We start from the raw sequence: 17365 nt of genomic DNA on the forward strand, positions 1-17365 counted from the left end.
CTCTCCAATGGAGTACAGCAGAAACTCCACCTCCTCCTCCATGAATTGCAGGTGACAGCACAGCTCACCAGCCAACTCGGTGGGGTTGGTAAAAGATGAGGTGGGCACGCAGAGGTGATGTTCCTGGGCCAGGCACTCCCTCTCCTGCTCCTTTTCTTTCCCTTTCTCTTTTGGGTCCTAGCCAGATACAGTGAATCGGAGGGACTGGACTGTTTTTTCCTGCTGGCATTTATAAAGAAAGGATTCCCTAGGGTTTCATAATTACCGACACAGAGATTCAAGTGCGAGTTAAGTGTGGGTAGTGTCGGATCATGTTTGGCACCAAACGTGAGCTTTAGTGAGTAGATGACATCCATCGAAAAAATGTTTGATTTTTGGAATTTCAGATAGAAGATTAAGCACCTGTACATTAGGGTCAGGGACCTAGATAACAAAAAAATTTAGGAGTATGGAAGCCTGGCACTTCTATATTCAAGTCAGAGTTTAACAAGTTTCTACATTGTGGATACAACCATTGAGAATGGCATTTATTGCCCATCCCTGGGCAAGCGGTTACGACTAAACATCTTGGCTCACTGGGAGATCCAAGAGTCAACTACAATAGTGTGTGGCTGGAGCTGCATACTTGTCAGACCAGGTTACAAAAGCATATTTCCCTCTCCTAGCCTTTGGGGACCAGTTAATTGTGCACAACATTTGACAGCTTCACAATTAATTTTATTATCATTTTTTTTTTAATTCCTGGATTTTCAGAAATGAATTATAAATTCCTTAATCTACATTATGTTGGTCATTCATTTCTGCCACTAAATACCCAACCCAACAATATAACCAGCACACTTTTGAACAACAATCGGGGGGGGGGGGGGAAAAGAAAAGAAATGACGTCAGTCAAATGCCAATTTAAAACTCCATCTAATATTGTTCAACTGAGTCAAACAGAAGAATGCGGCCTTTATCATACAATTTTCACCTACAACAATATGGCTATTAACGATGACTTACATTCACTTCTCCAGTCTCATTCTCTTTCAGGACAAGACTTAACATCTTCTCATCTGGTCCAGCCAGCAGCCTCAGATACAAAGGGTGCTCATCATCAGAAAGTTTACGAGTATACACTGCAGTGGGGGGGGGGGGGGGGGGGGGGGCGAAAAGCCAGCATTTCTACATTGATTTAATGACAATCATAAATAAAGATTCCAATTGAGCCTGGGATGCAGGACTCCACTCTCTTTGTGCAGAGACAATGCTTCTGGTTGCCCAAGTTTAGCTCAACACATTCCTTTCATAACACATTCAGAAAATGAACCATGCACATCATCCAAGTCAGACACAACTATTTTTTAACCTTCATGACCTCCCCCAACCCAAGCATCTCTCCTTGAATCAAATCCTACACGTGCCTGTGCATTTCTTTGCTCAACAGTAATGAATCACTGAATACTCATCAACCAAAATTAGGACACATAGGTTCAATCCCAGTCAGTGAATCAGATTCGGAGATGAGGAGTTGACACCCACAGCTTAACATCTTGCTATTGAGAAATGGTGATGGTGACAAATGACATGTCTATTAGCAGTAAGTTTAAATTTAAAAAAATTATTTAGATCACGGTGGAAGATGATTCCACCCAATTAAACCCATGCTGCCTAATCATACCCAAATTAACCTACAATCCTGTACGCTTTGGAGGCTGGGAAGAAACCGGAGCACCCAAGGAAAACCCACACAGACACAAGGAGAATGTGCAAACTCCTAACAGTGGCAGATTCGACCCCAGGTTGCTGGCACTGTAAAAGCATCATGCCAACCCCGACACTAACTGTGCCGCCCAGTGTATCTGGAATGGATTACAGTTGAGGATGTAGCCAGTGATTCAAGGCAGAAATTAATGGCAGTTAATGAAAGGGTGCTTGACTTACAAGTTTCAAAGAGAGTGACATCTTCAGATAAATTTCCCATAGAACTAAACATCAGAAACAAATTACCAGCAAGTGTAGCTTTTAGATTAAAAAGCCCCATGAATTTTTTTATTAATGGTATTAAACAAGAACATCCTGGGAAAGTACTAAGTTTGCACTTCCCGAGTCCCAGCTTCACTGAAGGGAGGAAACAGGAAACATGTCCTTGCCAACTCCCAAGACGTGCAGCTGATGAGCTAAAAACTCATATCCTTGCATTGGAGTTGACAAATCCCATCTCTACTTATGTCAGGATATCCTCATCCAATTGGCAATGACCTGGATGTGATCTGTCATTCTGTGTTTTTAGGAATAAGGAAAAAGACCATTTGGCTCTCGGTTGTGTCTGATTCTGTTAACTGTACCAGTTGACTCAGCTGCCCTTGCCCTGTAAGTGTTAGAAAAGTACCACCTGTAACATTGCTTCTGCGATTAGACCCAAGATCCTCTCCATGCTGCAAATGGATTGCCTGATCTGTCTGTGATATTGTGCTACTTCCACACCCTCACCCCATTCCCCCATAAAGGACAATTTGGCTGGGACTCAGATCTCTTTCCCCCTCCTCCAGGCCAACACCCCTTTAGGGTCACTGGTTAGTCCATTCACTTTAATGCAGAAAATTGCCGGTTCACGTTCTTGGGCATACAACTGTGCTGATCCTCCATGTACCACTGCTGTCCTTAGAATGCAAAATAAAACTGAAGCCTTGTCACGTGTGAGGATAAGAGCCACTTAATTCACTGGAAAGCAGAGGGAATTCTCCCCAAAACCTGATCAACACCCAACCACTTTGCAGATCATCCAGCATCACGTTATTGCTGGGCAATATAGGAGTTATTAGTTGCCACCCTTCCCATACTACAGTGGTGACAACAGCTGAGAAGTATCTTATTCATTGGAAAGCACGTCAGGATGTCCTGAGATCTTAAAAAGGAGCTATACAAATTCAAGTGGAAGAACTCTTTCTGGCTGGAGGCCAGTAATATTCTCCCACCGAACATACCTTGATCATCCTTCTCAATCCGTTCAAACAGGGCAAACTTGCGAGGATTGTCAACCACCATGAATTTGTTGAGCAGGGCTTTGATCACCTCGCTGGCTTTTGTCTGGCTGCTGATGTGCAAGTGTTTGACGGTGTCCTTTGGAAGATAGAAGGAAGTGCGGCGCTTTATCGACTGCGGCCGCGTTGGTGCTGCTGCCTTCTTGGCATCATAGATCGATGGTGGCTTTGTGCTTGCAGAGACGGAGATTGGCCGTACCAACTTCAGCTGCACTTTGATGAAGCCAGTGTATGTACCATCAATATTCTGTGGAGGTGGGGTTTGATGGAAGAGAGATGGATGCATGAGAGCTAGCATTGAATGCTGTCACCCGTCACATTTTACATGGCATGCCCTGTTCCAACATACTTTGAAAACAAGGTCCAATCGTGGCCCTTTCTGCTAACCTACTCCAGCAATGCACTAACTTGAGCTGAAGTACAGCTTGGATACAATGCTGCCCACGAGTTGACATTCGTTTACAAAATTATGAGAATCAGAGAGAAAGTAAATGCAAGTAGGCTTTTTTCCACTGAACTTAGGAGAGATACAAACCAAAGGATATTGGGAGGAACTTCTTCACACAGAGCAGAGTATGGAATGAGCTGCCAGTTGAAGTGATGAATGCAATCTCAAAATCTGAACAGACACACAAATGGTGGGCGGGGGGGGGGCGAGGGATATGGACTGAGTGCAAATCAATGGGACAAGGCAGAACAATGGTTCAACACAGACTAGAAGGGCTGAAGGGCCCGTTTCTGTGCTGTAATGTTCTATGATCGACTGAAACCTGTGGATGAAGAGCAGGCACTGGAAGGCACAGAACACTGATGAAGCCTGAACTAACCAACACATTTAAAATAGAATGGAAAAAAATCAAAATAAAGCCAAAGCAGAAAAAAAAGTAGGCTCAAGGTTCCTGGGAACTCGGCAGAGCAGCTAGGGGCCACAAAGGTCATAAAATTCATGTTGTCGGCTTCATCTTTAGCTGCCTGCAGCCAAATTTCCCCGAGCTGCTGGATCTAGCAGAGAAAAAGGCAGGCGGCTAGAATCAGGCCAAATCTCTTCCCAAGGTTGCATCAGACAAGCCTAGCTATTCAAGTGGAAGGTGTGGGAGGGAATTCTGGCATTATGAAATGAAACAAATGCAACCACTCCACTTCTCCATATTTTGGGGTGGGAATTCCATGTGGAGAGAGAAGAAAGCACCCCCCAGCCCAGGAAGGAATGTGCTGAGAAAACACATCGAAAGGCCGATGACAAGTCCAAGACCTTTTACCCAGGATTATTTTATCTCATACCCTCTCATGTGCCACTCCCCACTATATCACACAGACTTATTCTCAAAGTAATACAAGACACAAAATAATGCTCCATTGACCAAAGAGGAAAAAAAACAAAGTATGAAAATGGGCAACAAGTAGCACATTTTTAAATTCTACAATAAAACTATTCATACTTAGGATAAAGGTATGACTGGATTGACTGGCAATTGCTGAATGCATTATGGAGAGTGAGAATGCCACTTAAATTGTTGAAGTCCATTTGGTGAGGCATTCCCACAAAAGTTAAATTTAAAATTTAAATGTAGCTTTACAGCACAGTAACTGGCCGTTTCAGCCCACGAGCCCAATTACACCCAATCGACCTACAACCCCAATACGTTTGGTGTATTGTGAAGGGTCATTGCTATCACGTGACAGCATTGCCCACCACTTGTTTGGAAGACACCACCTGCCAATCAAGGTTTGGTCCCACCCCACCCATTAGTACACACCTTGCTGTTGGCCAATTTAAATTCCTTTGTACTTGGCCTTGGGTCACTGGCCTTTGTAATCAGTTTAATCTTGCTGGTGCCGAGCCATTGGATCCCTGTAAATTACCTGGACTGGACTCTCCAGCCCATCTGTACTTGGCCTTGGGCTATTGTACTTGGATTAACCTTGCTGGTGCTGGTGAGTGACCTGGGCTGGATCCCCAGCCCTCCAGCACTATAAACTCACCCTGTTTCACTCCAGGCCTAGAACTGTGGAACAGTATTGGAGAAATTGTTAGTAATGTGTGCACTCTTATTGGGTTGGGAATGTGTTTAATTAGTGACTCTAGTAGCATAGAGCTGTGCCTGCACTGAGTCAAGAGGTAGTGGGTATTGAATTGGATCTCCTTGATTATTATATGTACCCAGTTTGGGGGTGGGGGGTTGTGCACGTGTGTGTGTCTTGCTATTTTCGCACGTTTGCCTTCTGTAAATGAAATCCAAAACTATATGTCCAGAGTCCTTGCCTTTGAGCCCTACCTACCAATTCTATTTCCTCACTTACAACAGAAGGGTAAGAGGAAACCAGAGCCCCTGGGGAAAATCCACGCAGACATGGGGAAAATGTACAATTGCTGGCTCTATAACAGCACTGCGCTAACCGCTACGCTAACCGTGAGGAGCAAATTTACCTTTTTTGACAATATACAGCTTATAATGAGGTCTAACCAAACCTCACTTGACACTTACCAGGGTCATTACAAGATCACTATTGATCTTCGAGTTGTATTCTCTAATCTTGAATTCAGTCTCATCGCGTGTAAGAACCTGTTTCTCCCAGCTAATATATTCATCCTGCAAAGGAAAGGGAAAATTTAATTATCCCTCAGAATAGCCCACATCTCTTGACCAGTCACAAGGAGAGGAGAGCGATGTGGGGAAGGAGTGCCATACAGTACATTGCTTCAATTCACTTTATGATTCCAATGTTCATGAAAAGAAAAGCAAGTCTGCTGGTTTGAGATATAAATGCAGTGTCATAGTCATTGAATTTTACAACAGGACCTTCAAATCAATTTGTCCATGATGACCAAATTGTTTCTCAAGCTAATCCCATTTGCCTGCATTTGGCCCACATCTTCAAAACCTATCCTACTCGTGTACCTGTCTACATGTCCTTTAAACATTAAAATTGAACCCACCTCTATCCCCCTTCCCAACCCTCAGCAGCTTGATCCATACACCCACCACCCTCTTTGTGAAAAAGATGCCCCTCAGATCCCTTGGGAATATTTCCTCTCTCACCTCTCTCACCACCCCCCCCCCCACTACCTTCACATAAATGTGCCCTGGGAAAAAGACGATGGAGTGAGAGGTAGAGTCCACATGGCCTTCTCCTGCTCAGTTTTTATGTTTAATGGTACTGCTTTTCCACATTTAGCAGGGGAATGTTTGAGAAGATAAAGTAGTCAAAAGGTCATCATTTAAAATTTCATATTCAGCAGACAACTTTTGCACCACTTGACCAATCTATTGGCCACAATTTTTATTATACTTTTAACACAAATTCCCGAACAGTTTCAGACTTTTTTTTAAAAAAGTATTTGTTCCAAAGTCCAAAGATGTGGGCATCAATGGTCATGGCAGCATTTGTTGATAGAACTGCAATCTCAGTTCAGTAATGTTTTAACTATACTGTTGTCTCCAGTAAAATATAGGCCAAACTGGCAGATTTCTTTCCAGAAGAATTAGTGAATTACATGGGTATTTATGATGAGCTGTTTGCTTCATCGTTCTGATTTCGAAATCTAGATTTTTTTTGCCTCACCTTAATTTAAATTCCCCAGCTCAAGCTGTCAGTGGCATTCAATGGTCCAGAGCTCTGTTGCTGGTCCAGTAATTCACCCTTTTCTACACCTCCCAATTTAAAAATGGTTATAGAGCCAAAGAATGTAGAATATGTCTAGTAAAAGCAGCATCTCAGAAAGGATAAGGTGGGGTGGGGGGGAGAAAAGAGAACTGGATCCGGGGTGAGGGGGGGGGGGGGGGGAAGAAAAGACACCTACCATTGCTCAGCATGCAAGTTTGCCTATAGATTAAATGGCCATCACTACTATAATGGAATTATGGGAACCTTTAATCAGTGTCATAGCAGAGAGAGACCCTTTGGCCTATCAAGTCTGCACAAACTAATAATCCTATTTTTTTCCCCTCCACAATCTCATCGATTTTTCCCAGATTCTCACACTAGGGGAGGTTGATTAACCTACCCAGCCCATTTTTGGGATGGGGTGGGAAAGGGAAAAGAGACCACAGTGAGAACGTTCTACCACCCAGATATAACCCAAAGTCGGTACCGGGTCTTGATCTAACGGTCCTGCACGGCAGCAGATCTAATGGCTACACATCATTCACAACAGCCTTCACTGACCAGTCTGTGCTGTACATGGGGAACATTCATTTAAATCAGTGGTGACTGCAGCGGCAAGTGTGGAGAATAGACCATAGACCAGCAACAAAAACAGGTTTAATAAAAAAAATAGAAAAGGTTCAACTTAGCTGTGGGGAAAGTCAGCTGAATTACCATGCTCACACCAAAATTAACTCAACAGCAAAAGGATTCAGGAAGGAAAAGGATTGCTTGGAAGTTTCTGCCAATAGCTTCAGGATGCATGAAACAATGCCCGGAGGGTCCATTATTAAAAGGAAAAGCCACATCCTTTTCACTTCACACCTCTCAGGGGATTACATTACTTGACTCCCAGCACACTTACAAAGCAAACCCAAGTGTATTATGGTGAGTAGCACTGGAAGTCAGAAGCCACACCCCCAGTGCATGTGGCATGTGAAGACTTATGTTCCATGATTTGCAACAACTTGAATCTTTAAGGGAAAATGCCTAAGGTGTTTCACATAAATGTCATCAATCTAAACTTAAAAGTTACATAACATGAAAATCAGACAAGTAAACAAAGGATTGGTCAAAGTGGCAGATCTCTTAAAGACACTCATGAGAAAATGGTCAGCCCTGCAGAGGGAATTTCAGTGCTTATGCCCTGCTCAGTTGATAGCATTGGTTAACATTCATGCAGCAGATGAAATCAAAACATTCAAGAAACCAATTTAAATTTTAAAATGTAAGTTTAAATGTTAAATTTAGACATACAGCCAGTAAGTAACAGGCCATTTAGGCCCAATAGTCCATGCCATGCAATTTACACCCTATTAACTTATGCTCCTGGTACGTTTTGAACTGTGGAAGGAAACTGGAGCCCCTGGGGAAAACCCAAGCAGACACAGGAAGAACATACAAACTCCACACAGGGAGGGCGGGATTTGAACCCCAGTCCTGATCGCTACCACTGTAAAGGCATTGCACTAACCACTATGCCAACTGTGACCCCCCCCCACCATCCACCAAGTGTAAAGTACAGAGGCAATGGCAGCTCTAGTTGGTAACAGCCAGTTAATTTTTCTTGTACCTCATATTGGGCAGAAAGTTCTACTCCAAAAACTTCAGATTCTGCTGTTAACCTCCCATCTCATTGCAACTTTCCCCATTAATTTATACCACAGGTCTCTATCCTAGACCTCTGATCCAGGAGATTGTGGAGAACACCATACCCAGATCAGGAGTTGGCTGCTGTTGAAGCGGGGGGGGAAAAAATTTTTTTTTTAATAAAATCGGTAAATGGAGGTTCAGCACAGTCAGTCCATCCCACTGTTGAGAGGCAGTCTGTTAGCTGTGGGGATTTGCTCCCAAAACTGAATTTGGCCCAACATTTAGGGCTGCAGCTCCCCCAGCCTGAGCTCAAGAAAGTGCGTAACAGCCACTCCCTTCTACTCACCCATTTCCTGGTTTTATTTATCCTGCATTCGATTTTGCACTGCTGCAGTACAAACTGTGTTACATAGACCACCAAAAATCCACAGAAGTGAAACATATTTTCTTCATCACTTTTACTCTACAATTTATTTCACCTGGACAGTAAAGATGCATTCATTAGGATGCTATTTATCGACTACAGTTTGGCATTTAACACCAACATCCCCCTCAAAACTGATCTGCAAACTCCAAGACCTGGGATTCAACACCCCACAGTGTAATTGGATCCTAGATTTCGTCACCTCTAGACCATTGATAAAAACCTTTCCACAATCTCCATCAGTACCAGAGCACCACAGCACTGTGTTCTTGGCTCCCTGCTCTACTCACTTTACACCTACGATTGTGTGGCTCGGTACACAATAACACCATCTACAAATTGCTGAAGATACCACAGTCACATAAAGAAAGGTGATTAGTCAGCATACCAGAGGTAGATTGAAAACTTAGCTGAATGGTGCACCAACAACCATCTTGCACTCAATGTCACTAAGGGCCTGATTATTGACTTCAGGATGGGAAATCCAGTGATCATTGGGGGATCAGGTGGAGAGGGTGAGTAAACTTAGGTTCTTGGGAGACACTACAGGTAGTCCTCAACTTGCGACCTACGCAAGTTACATCCACCCACACATACGACCAAATTTTTTATTTAAAAAAAAAATTCTGTATATATACTGAGACTTTTCACTAAAGGTTCATTTGTTGAAACTTTTTTGAAAAATTGCTTTAAAACCTCATTAAGACAAGCGAATTCAACTTACGACCAATCTTTTGGTCCCAATTATGGTACATGGTCTTTCCTGAATCTAACATACTGATGGCATCATGAAGAAAGCACATCAGTGCTTCTACTTCCTCAGGAGTTTGTGGAGGTCTGGTATGACACCAGAAACCCTGGCACATTTCTACATTTGTGTGGTGGAAAGTGTGTTGACCAGCTGCATCATGGTCTGGTATGAGGACACCAATACCCCTGAGGGAAGAGCCCTCCATAATGCAGTGGACACAGCCCAGGGCATCACAAGCAAAATCTTCCCCATTATTGAGAACATCTACAGGAAATGCTGCCGTCGGAGAGCAGCAGCAATCATTGAGGATCCACACCACCCATCACAAGCTCTGACCTCCAGCTGCTAACAGAAAAAATGTATAGGAAGACTCACACCAGCAGGTTCAGGAAGAGCTGCTACCCCTCCACCATCAGATTCTTGAATAATAAACTCAATCAGGGACTCATTTAAGGACTCTCGTGCACTTTATTGATTTAATTTTATTCTCTCTGTGTGGCAGTTTGTTTACATTTGTTATCAGCTTACAGTTCTTTATTTGCTCCAGTTTTTTTTGCACTGCCAAAAAGTGGTAATTTTGTCTGGCCCGTAGAAAAAATCTCAGGGATGCATGTGATTTCATGAATGTACTGACAATAAATCTGAATCATTGTCATGTTTATTTCTGACTCACTACTGATGTTTGAAAGTATAGCAAAGAACTATTGTCAACTCGATAGTATGAACTAGAGCAGCCATCCTCAATTTTTTTTGGGGCTATGACCACTTAGGACTCTGCTCAAAGTTTACAGGCCTCTTCCCTGTGAAGCAATCAGGTTTAGTTGGTTTCTTCCATACTTCTCCTACCAACTACATTAAAAAAAAATGTATGATTTCACTCTGTGATTCCCCCTCCCCCCCCTTAAATGTGATGTAGCCCACAGGGCCAAAATTGCGATCTTGGTTCTTTGGGTTTGTCCTGGTCAGTTAATTGGGAGAAGAGTAAATTTCCACAGCAAGTTATGCCAATGCTGCTTCAATATTTTATGAACAGTCAACTGGCATTCATTTGATTTTTCCAAAACACTTACATATCCAAGGCATCACTTCTCCACCATGGAGGCCAATCGTTTAGTGAGCATAACATGGTAGATCAAAAACGATGCTTTGCTGAGCACGACTGAATTGTTCACCATGGCTGAAACAACAGAGCATCACAGGGGCACAGCTAGAGAAGTTGCTGCCTCACAGCATGGTTCAATCCTGGCCTCAGGTGCTGTCTAAAGTTTACGTATTCTCCATGACTGTCTTGATTTCCTCCAGATGCTCAATTTCCCACAATATTTCAAAGCTAGACTAATTGGTGACTGTATAATCACCCCTAATAATGTAGGTTCATTGTCACAGTGAGAAAATTTCTTCTATGAGCTGTCCAGCAAGTCAACTGTAATACTACACAAAGTCAAAGGGCAAGAGTTACAATGAAAAAAGATCAATTGGTACATAGCACGAGCAGATCTGGGGAGAGTTGAAGAGAATGAGAATAAAAAAAATGATATTAACACAGAATAAGTGCAAAATACCATACATTTTGGCTTACAATACGATTTTCAGATAAGATGGGTCCCCAATTTCATGGTTTTATCATACATTGGGTAAATAGACAAACCCACCCCCAAATATGTGTTGACGAAGCTGATGTCACACTGACTGAGCCATTGGGTGTGGCTGGAAGGTGAAGCCTCCAGTAAAACAAAGAAAGTATGAAGCAAGTTTACATATTTACTGATGACCAAGTGGAAGCTGACTCATCAGGTTCAGAATGGGACCCATACGATGACAGTGTAAACAGTGAGATTCCAGATGTGCTTGCCAAGTTTTTTTTGCCTCAGATAATTATAGTGATTTAAGAATTTTAGATGTGTATTTTTCACAATAAAAATTTCTTTCTAATATACCTGAAACCAATCGAGTGGCATTTTGAGTAGAATTTTAAGGTCATGTATTTGTATCTAGCCTATAAGACGATCCCTGCATTTGTGGGTGCTTCAAGAGACGTCTTATACACAGAAATATACGATAAGTGCTGAGAGCATCAGTGTGAACACAATCAGCCAAAGAGCCATTTGTGTGGTGAATCTCTCCACGATGGAGTCAGTTGTGGGGAAAAATACATTTTAATGTTCGTGAAGGCATCAGATAAGAGGTAATCCAAGGTTTTAAACAAATTGGTCAAACAATAAGATAGTTTGTAAACTATTGCTAATCACTATCCCATTGCTTTACAGGGTATGGAAGCTGCTGGTTCTTCATTTCTTTAAAGTAAAGGAGTTTGGAAATTACAGTTGCCATATTTAAAATGAATAGCTGAACAATGCAAACCAAAATCATCAATTCAGCCTCTCAAGCCTGGTCTGCAGTTTAAGTAGATCCTGCCTGAGTTGTACCTTACCTCCAGATACCAGCCTTAACTTCCCACTTTAGAATAGCAATTAAATCCATCAACTCATCTTCAAGTTTTCAATTTCTTAAGCTGAGAGTTAGGTTTCACCAAACCTTTCTGGGAAGCAAAAAAAAAACCAAAAGCTGGAGAAACAGCAGATCAAACAGTGTATTTTGTATAGAAGAAAAAATAAAGATATATATCAAGGTACCTTGATGAAGGGCTCAAGCCCAAAACATTGGTTATGTATCTTTATACCTGTATAAAGTACACTATTTGACCTGCTGTTACGTATCTTTATACCTGTATAAAGTACACTATTTGACCTGCTGTTACATATCTTTATACCTGTATAAAGTACACTATTTGACCTGCTGTTACGTATCTTTATACCTGTATAAAGTACACTATTTGACCTGCTGTTACATATCTTTATACCTGTATAAAGTACACTGTTTGACCTGCTGTTACGTATCTTTATACCTGTATAAAGTACACTGTTTGACCTGCTGTTATGTATCTTTACACCTGTATAAAGTACAGTGTTTGACCTGCTGTTATGTATCTTTACACCTGTATAAAGTACAGTGTTTGACCTGCTGAGTTTCTCCAGCTTCATGTTTTTACTTCAATCATGGTGTCCATAGACTTTCATGGTTTACTCCTTTCTGGGAAGCAATGCTTTCTGTCAATCACTCCCAAAACATCCACCTTGAACATCTTCCTTCTGACTACCCCCACACCCCACTAAACATTTCCAGCTACAGTGTCAAATCTTTTGATCATCTTAACTGCCTCCTCAAATAGATTGTCCTTGTTCTGTTCTCAAGAGGATGCAAGGCTAGTCCATGTAATTAGTCCACAATTTAACCCTTTTAACAATGGTAGTCCTGAGAATCTGACTATTCCATTCCCCTCCCTCCAAAACCAGCACCAAAAAAAAAGTAAGCTTATTGGGTGGGATGTAGCTTCCAGCACTAAACAGCCATTACTTTTGTGGCAACATTCTTCACAATCTCAAACTCAAGAGATTTACACAAGCTCAGGACATCAAGTTCTTGAAAGTCGATGAATTAATGATGTTTCATGCTGACTAATTTACGTGCCAGTTTCACCACAAACAGCCTAGATGAATGATCAGCTAATCTCTAATGACATTACTTACAGAACAACATGAACTAGGACATCAGAGCTCTCAGCTGCCACTTGTCCATCTGATCAAATAAATCAGCTTAATAACAATCCCCCACTCATCTTCTCGAGCATAATTAATACAACAATTGAACCCCCATAGTTCAGGGTGTGAAAACAATCATTCTCAATGGGGGGGGGAGGGGTGCAGCACACTTAAGGGGGGAGGGCAGGGACTGAAATCAATTTTTTTTAAATCTAGTTGGTAGGAGAGAAATAAAGACAAAACTAAACCACTGCTTCAGAATGATATTGGAAAGGTTTCAAAGGAGGTTCACAAGGATGATTCTGGGAATGAAAGGGTTATCAAATGAGGCATTGGCAGGTCTTGGCCTGTACAAGTTGCAATTTAGGAGAATGGGGGGGGGGGGAGGAGGGGGAGGATCTAATTGAAACATTTCAAATGTTGAAAGGCATGGACAGAGATGTAGAAAGGCTGTTCCCATGGTGGGAGAGCCTAGGACAAGAAAAAGGGCACAACTTGAGGATTGAAGGGTGTCCACTTAGAACAGAGATGTGGAGGCATTTATTTAGCCAGAGTGGCAACTCTGTGGAATTTGTTGTCACATGCAGTTGTGGAGGCAAAGTCATTGGCGTATTCAAGGGAGGGATTGATAGGTTCTTGATTAAAGGCCAGACAGTGGGGCTGAGTGGGAGACTGGATCAGCTCAGGATTGAATGGCAGGTAAGGCACGAGGAGTTGAATCGTCTATTTATGGATCTATGCCTTCTGGAAGGAGGCCCATAAACTTTGAGCAGAGTCGCAAGAGGACCATAGCCAAAAAAGGGTCAAGAATGGGTGATCTAGAGATGCATTTTTTTTAGATGAATGATTGCAACGTGCGCGATATTCAAGATTCATGAACACTACATACATGAGGTCTAGCATTCATAACTGCCACAGAGGAATCCACCAATACAAAAATAAAGGCCTGTATAAACATACACAAAATGCAAAGCATGAAACCTAGCGTCATTTTCTAGCAAGAGCCAGATCATATCCACTCGAGATGAGCCAAATTATCAACTTCCACAATTTATTTATTCACAATTATTTAATTCAACACTGTCAAGGAGTTAGTATGAATCAAACAGGTCACAGAGTCAGAGTTGTACAACACATTCAGCCAGAAACATTCACTCCATCACTAGTGTGAAGGGACCAAAGAACAGACCTAGACTATGCAAAAATAAAATAGGGTTGGGGCAGGGGGGAGAAGGAGCTGAAATACACACCAAGACAGGAGAATGAGAGGGATGCTCAGATAAAGGCTTGAAGAAAATTGCAAAGGAAATACAACTTTTCCCACCATACTGGGAGGAGAAAGGAAGGAAACCAGGAGCTGGCAAAGAGGAGTGGCTATACAGGGGTGCACATTAGCACTGGCCTTTGGACCAGAACCTTCCCACGCGGTCAATCTGCTGACTGCCTGCATTCATACATCCACTGGGCCTGCTTCCGGTTAATGCTGTGACTAACCATTAGATCATCACATTCCAACGGGGGATGGGCAGTCCACGTGGAACACCCGCTGTCTGGTATCATATTTCCTGCTTACTGTATCAGTCTGGTTAGGCTGAATTCAAGTAAAAAGACAATGGACCCATCTTGGACCACAGAAGCAAAAGGAGGTAATTAAACCCAAAGTCTTCAAATACAAGCAGTTATTCTATGCACTGTCCTGTGCCACTGATATCATCCTGATCAATTATTTCAGGGAGAGTGTAGAATCTTATGTTTGTCACATTATACCTAGTACAGTGAGAAGGTTCTTCTGTGAACAGACTTAACTGGCTATTTCTAACATTCGTACAGCCATGTAGAGAGCACAATTTACAGATAGAGAATTATAATGACAAGCAAGGTCAATTGGCAAATTGATAGCACCGTCGTGGCTTTCATTCAGGTGCATGATAGATGGAAGTAAAAGAGAGATGACTTTTGCAGGGCTGTCCACGCTGCTGAAGATCCAGCTGCGCTGGGTGGGTCACATCTCCAGAATGGAGGACCATCGCCTTCCCAAGATCGTGTTATATGGCGAGCTCTCCACTGGCCACCGTGACAGAGGTGCACCAAAGAAGAGGTACAAGGATTGCCTAAAGAAATCTCTTGGCGCCTGCCACATTGACCACCGCCAGTGGGCTGATATCGCCTCAAACCGTACATCTTGGCACCTCACAGTTCGGCGGGCAGCACCCTCCTTTGAAGAAGACCGCAGAGCCCACCTCACTGACAAAAGACAAAAGAGAAAACCCAACACCCAACCCTAACCAACCAATTTTCCCCTGCAACCGTGTCTGCCTGTCCCGCATCGGACTTGTCAGCCACAAACGAGCCTGCAGCTGACGTGGACATTTACCCCCTCCATAAATCTTCTTCCGCGAAGCGAAGCCAAAGAAAGAAATAAAGGGAGTCGAATACAAATGATCTCCCCTGAACAGATTGGTAATTGTTCAGGTAATTGTACTTGATGCAGGACTTGAAATATTTACCTCCACAGATGCCACCTAGCCACTCGGTGATCACAGCAGTTTGTTTTTGCTACCGATTCCAACATCTGCGGTCCATTGTGTATCCAGATTCGTCATCAGATGTTGTCTTGCAGAGTGGCCAATCCCAAATCAAGGCCAGCCAATTCCACATCATCTTAATTCCCTATCACTTTTCAAGTGTGATGTGAATGTAAGCCTGAATATTAGAGGGGGTTGAAACATGAAAGTCTGCAGATGCTGTGATTATAGTAAAAACACAGAAATGTTGGAGGAGCTCAGCCGTCCTCGTAGCGTCCATACGAGATGCATGATTGACATTTTGGGCCTCAGCCCTCCTTCAAGGTATGGGAAAAAAAACAAGCATTGGTGTGGATTGAGAAGTATTGAGTTATTGCGGGTCAAGGAGAGGGACAGGGCAAGCAAAGTTGGTCTAGGGGAGAAATAGAACGAACAATGCAAAGAAGGCAAGGAGATCTAGGATACAGATTCTCCAGTATCTCTCCCCCAAATTCCCTTACATTGTAAAAGATGATACGCAAATACAAATGATTGACTATCAACTGAACAAATGCCCTGACTTGGGCGTTGATGCAGACGCACGAGGAACATGGTATTTGAAAGAATAAGAGGAAAAACGGTGCTTCCAGAATTGAAGGAGCTGGACCATGAACTTAATTGAATTGAGGGTTAGGGTTATCGCAGCGCAAAGGTACCATACGGATCCCTCAGTGAGAAAAGGACCCGGCCCTCTCGCTGCTGCCCTTTGGAAGCCGAGCCCTTCATCAGCCTGCCTGTAACTTTGGGTTTGACCAGCCCACTCTGGTTTCGCCATGGCCTTGAGATCAGTTCACAAAAAGCAACCGGAGCCAGTCGTTGCTGCTGGTACTCGACACAGAGATGGAGCGCAGGCTGGTCAACAAAAAAGCCCGGGCGCATCGTCCCCTCGCCGTGAAGCTGTTTTAAGACTCAGCAGGTCGAGCAGCACTTGGGGGGGGTGGGGGGGAACTAGTCTGGAACTCCCTTTGGCTCCAGATCCCTGCATCTGACCATGCATCTGACCTCACTCCTCCCCCTCTCCCCACCATCGGGATCCGAGAGTGAGAGTGGCCGGACCCCTGGACTTATCCACCCGGGAGCAGAGCCGGTGACTGGAGTCGGAGGCTTCAATCGATTCGGCACAGAGGGCTGCGAACCAAAGGCTAGAATGAAGGGGAATAGCTGGGCCGAATGGCCTTCCGCCCGGGCTCTTTGGGTCGCTCCCCCTCCACGTTACGAGGTCGTGTCCGTGAGCCCCAGGCAAGTGCCAAGTCTTCTCCCCGCGGCGCCTCGCAACTCACCTTGCGCTTCTTGGGCTTCTTAATGAGTGAGGTCCGGGCGGTGAAGAACTGCTCGAACTCGGTGTCTTCCTCCTGGCTGCAGTAACCACTGCTGCCCGTGCTCGTCCACGTCATCTGCAACGAGGGGGATGGCAAGTTCACTCTTCACCAGAAAATAAGGGGATGGATGGGAGGAAAACCCCACGGAAAGTGGACGGACCTCAACAGGGCCTTGGCGCACAACCCCTGAGCTCGCTGCACGACCCAGCCTCTCTCCCTCCCTGGGCAATCCCCCTGTATTGTCTCAACTCTGCCAAGGTCTCTCGCTCTGCCGTTGAAATTGGAAAGTACACACACAGTCAATCTCAGGAGCTGATTTGCTGGGGGTGGGGGACGTGGGATGGAAGCCGGACCCGCCTTCTTCCTGTCTGCAACGCGGAAAGCCACTGATTTCATTCCCCAACTATTCATCGGCTAAATGGAGTGGCTTTTAACCCCTGCCGT

General features: G+C 43.7%; 1 protein-coding gene across 5 annotated transcripts in view; it reads right to left on the minus strand.

The window, feature by feature from the left end:
- Window positions 1-17365, minus strand: part of rassf1 (Ras association domain family member 1) — a 94357-nt gene that overhangs the window by 3038 nt on the left and 73954 nt on the right. For 4 of the 5 annotated variants that reach the window (XM_069937292.1, XM_069937295.1, XM_069937296.1 and 1 more), the window contains 4 exons: window positions 16883-16996; window positions 5513-5617; window positions 2970-3273; window positions 1006-1121 (listed from right to left, as the gene is read on the minus strand). In XM_069937292.1, coding sequence (XP_069793393.1) covers window positions 1006-1121; window positions 2970-3273; window positions 5513-5617; window positions 16883-16996 — 639 coding nt within the window. The remainder of the gene's footprint in view (window positions 1-1005; window positions 1122-2969; window positions 3274-5512; window positions 5618-16882; window positions 16997-17365) is intronic. The other variant, XM_069937293.1, reaches the window with a different exon arrangement.

This window comes from Narcine bancroftii, chromosome 5, assembly GCF_036971445.1.
Source record: "Narcine bancroftii isolate sNarBan1 chromosome 5, sNarBan1.hap1, whole genome shotgun sequence".
Taxonomy (NCBI): Eukaryota; Metazoa; Chordata; class Chondrichthyes; order Torpediniformes; family Narcinidae; genus Narcine; species Narcine bancroftii.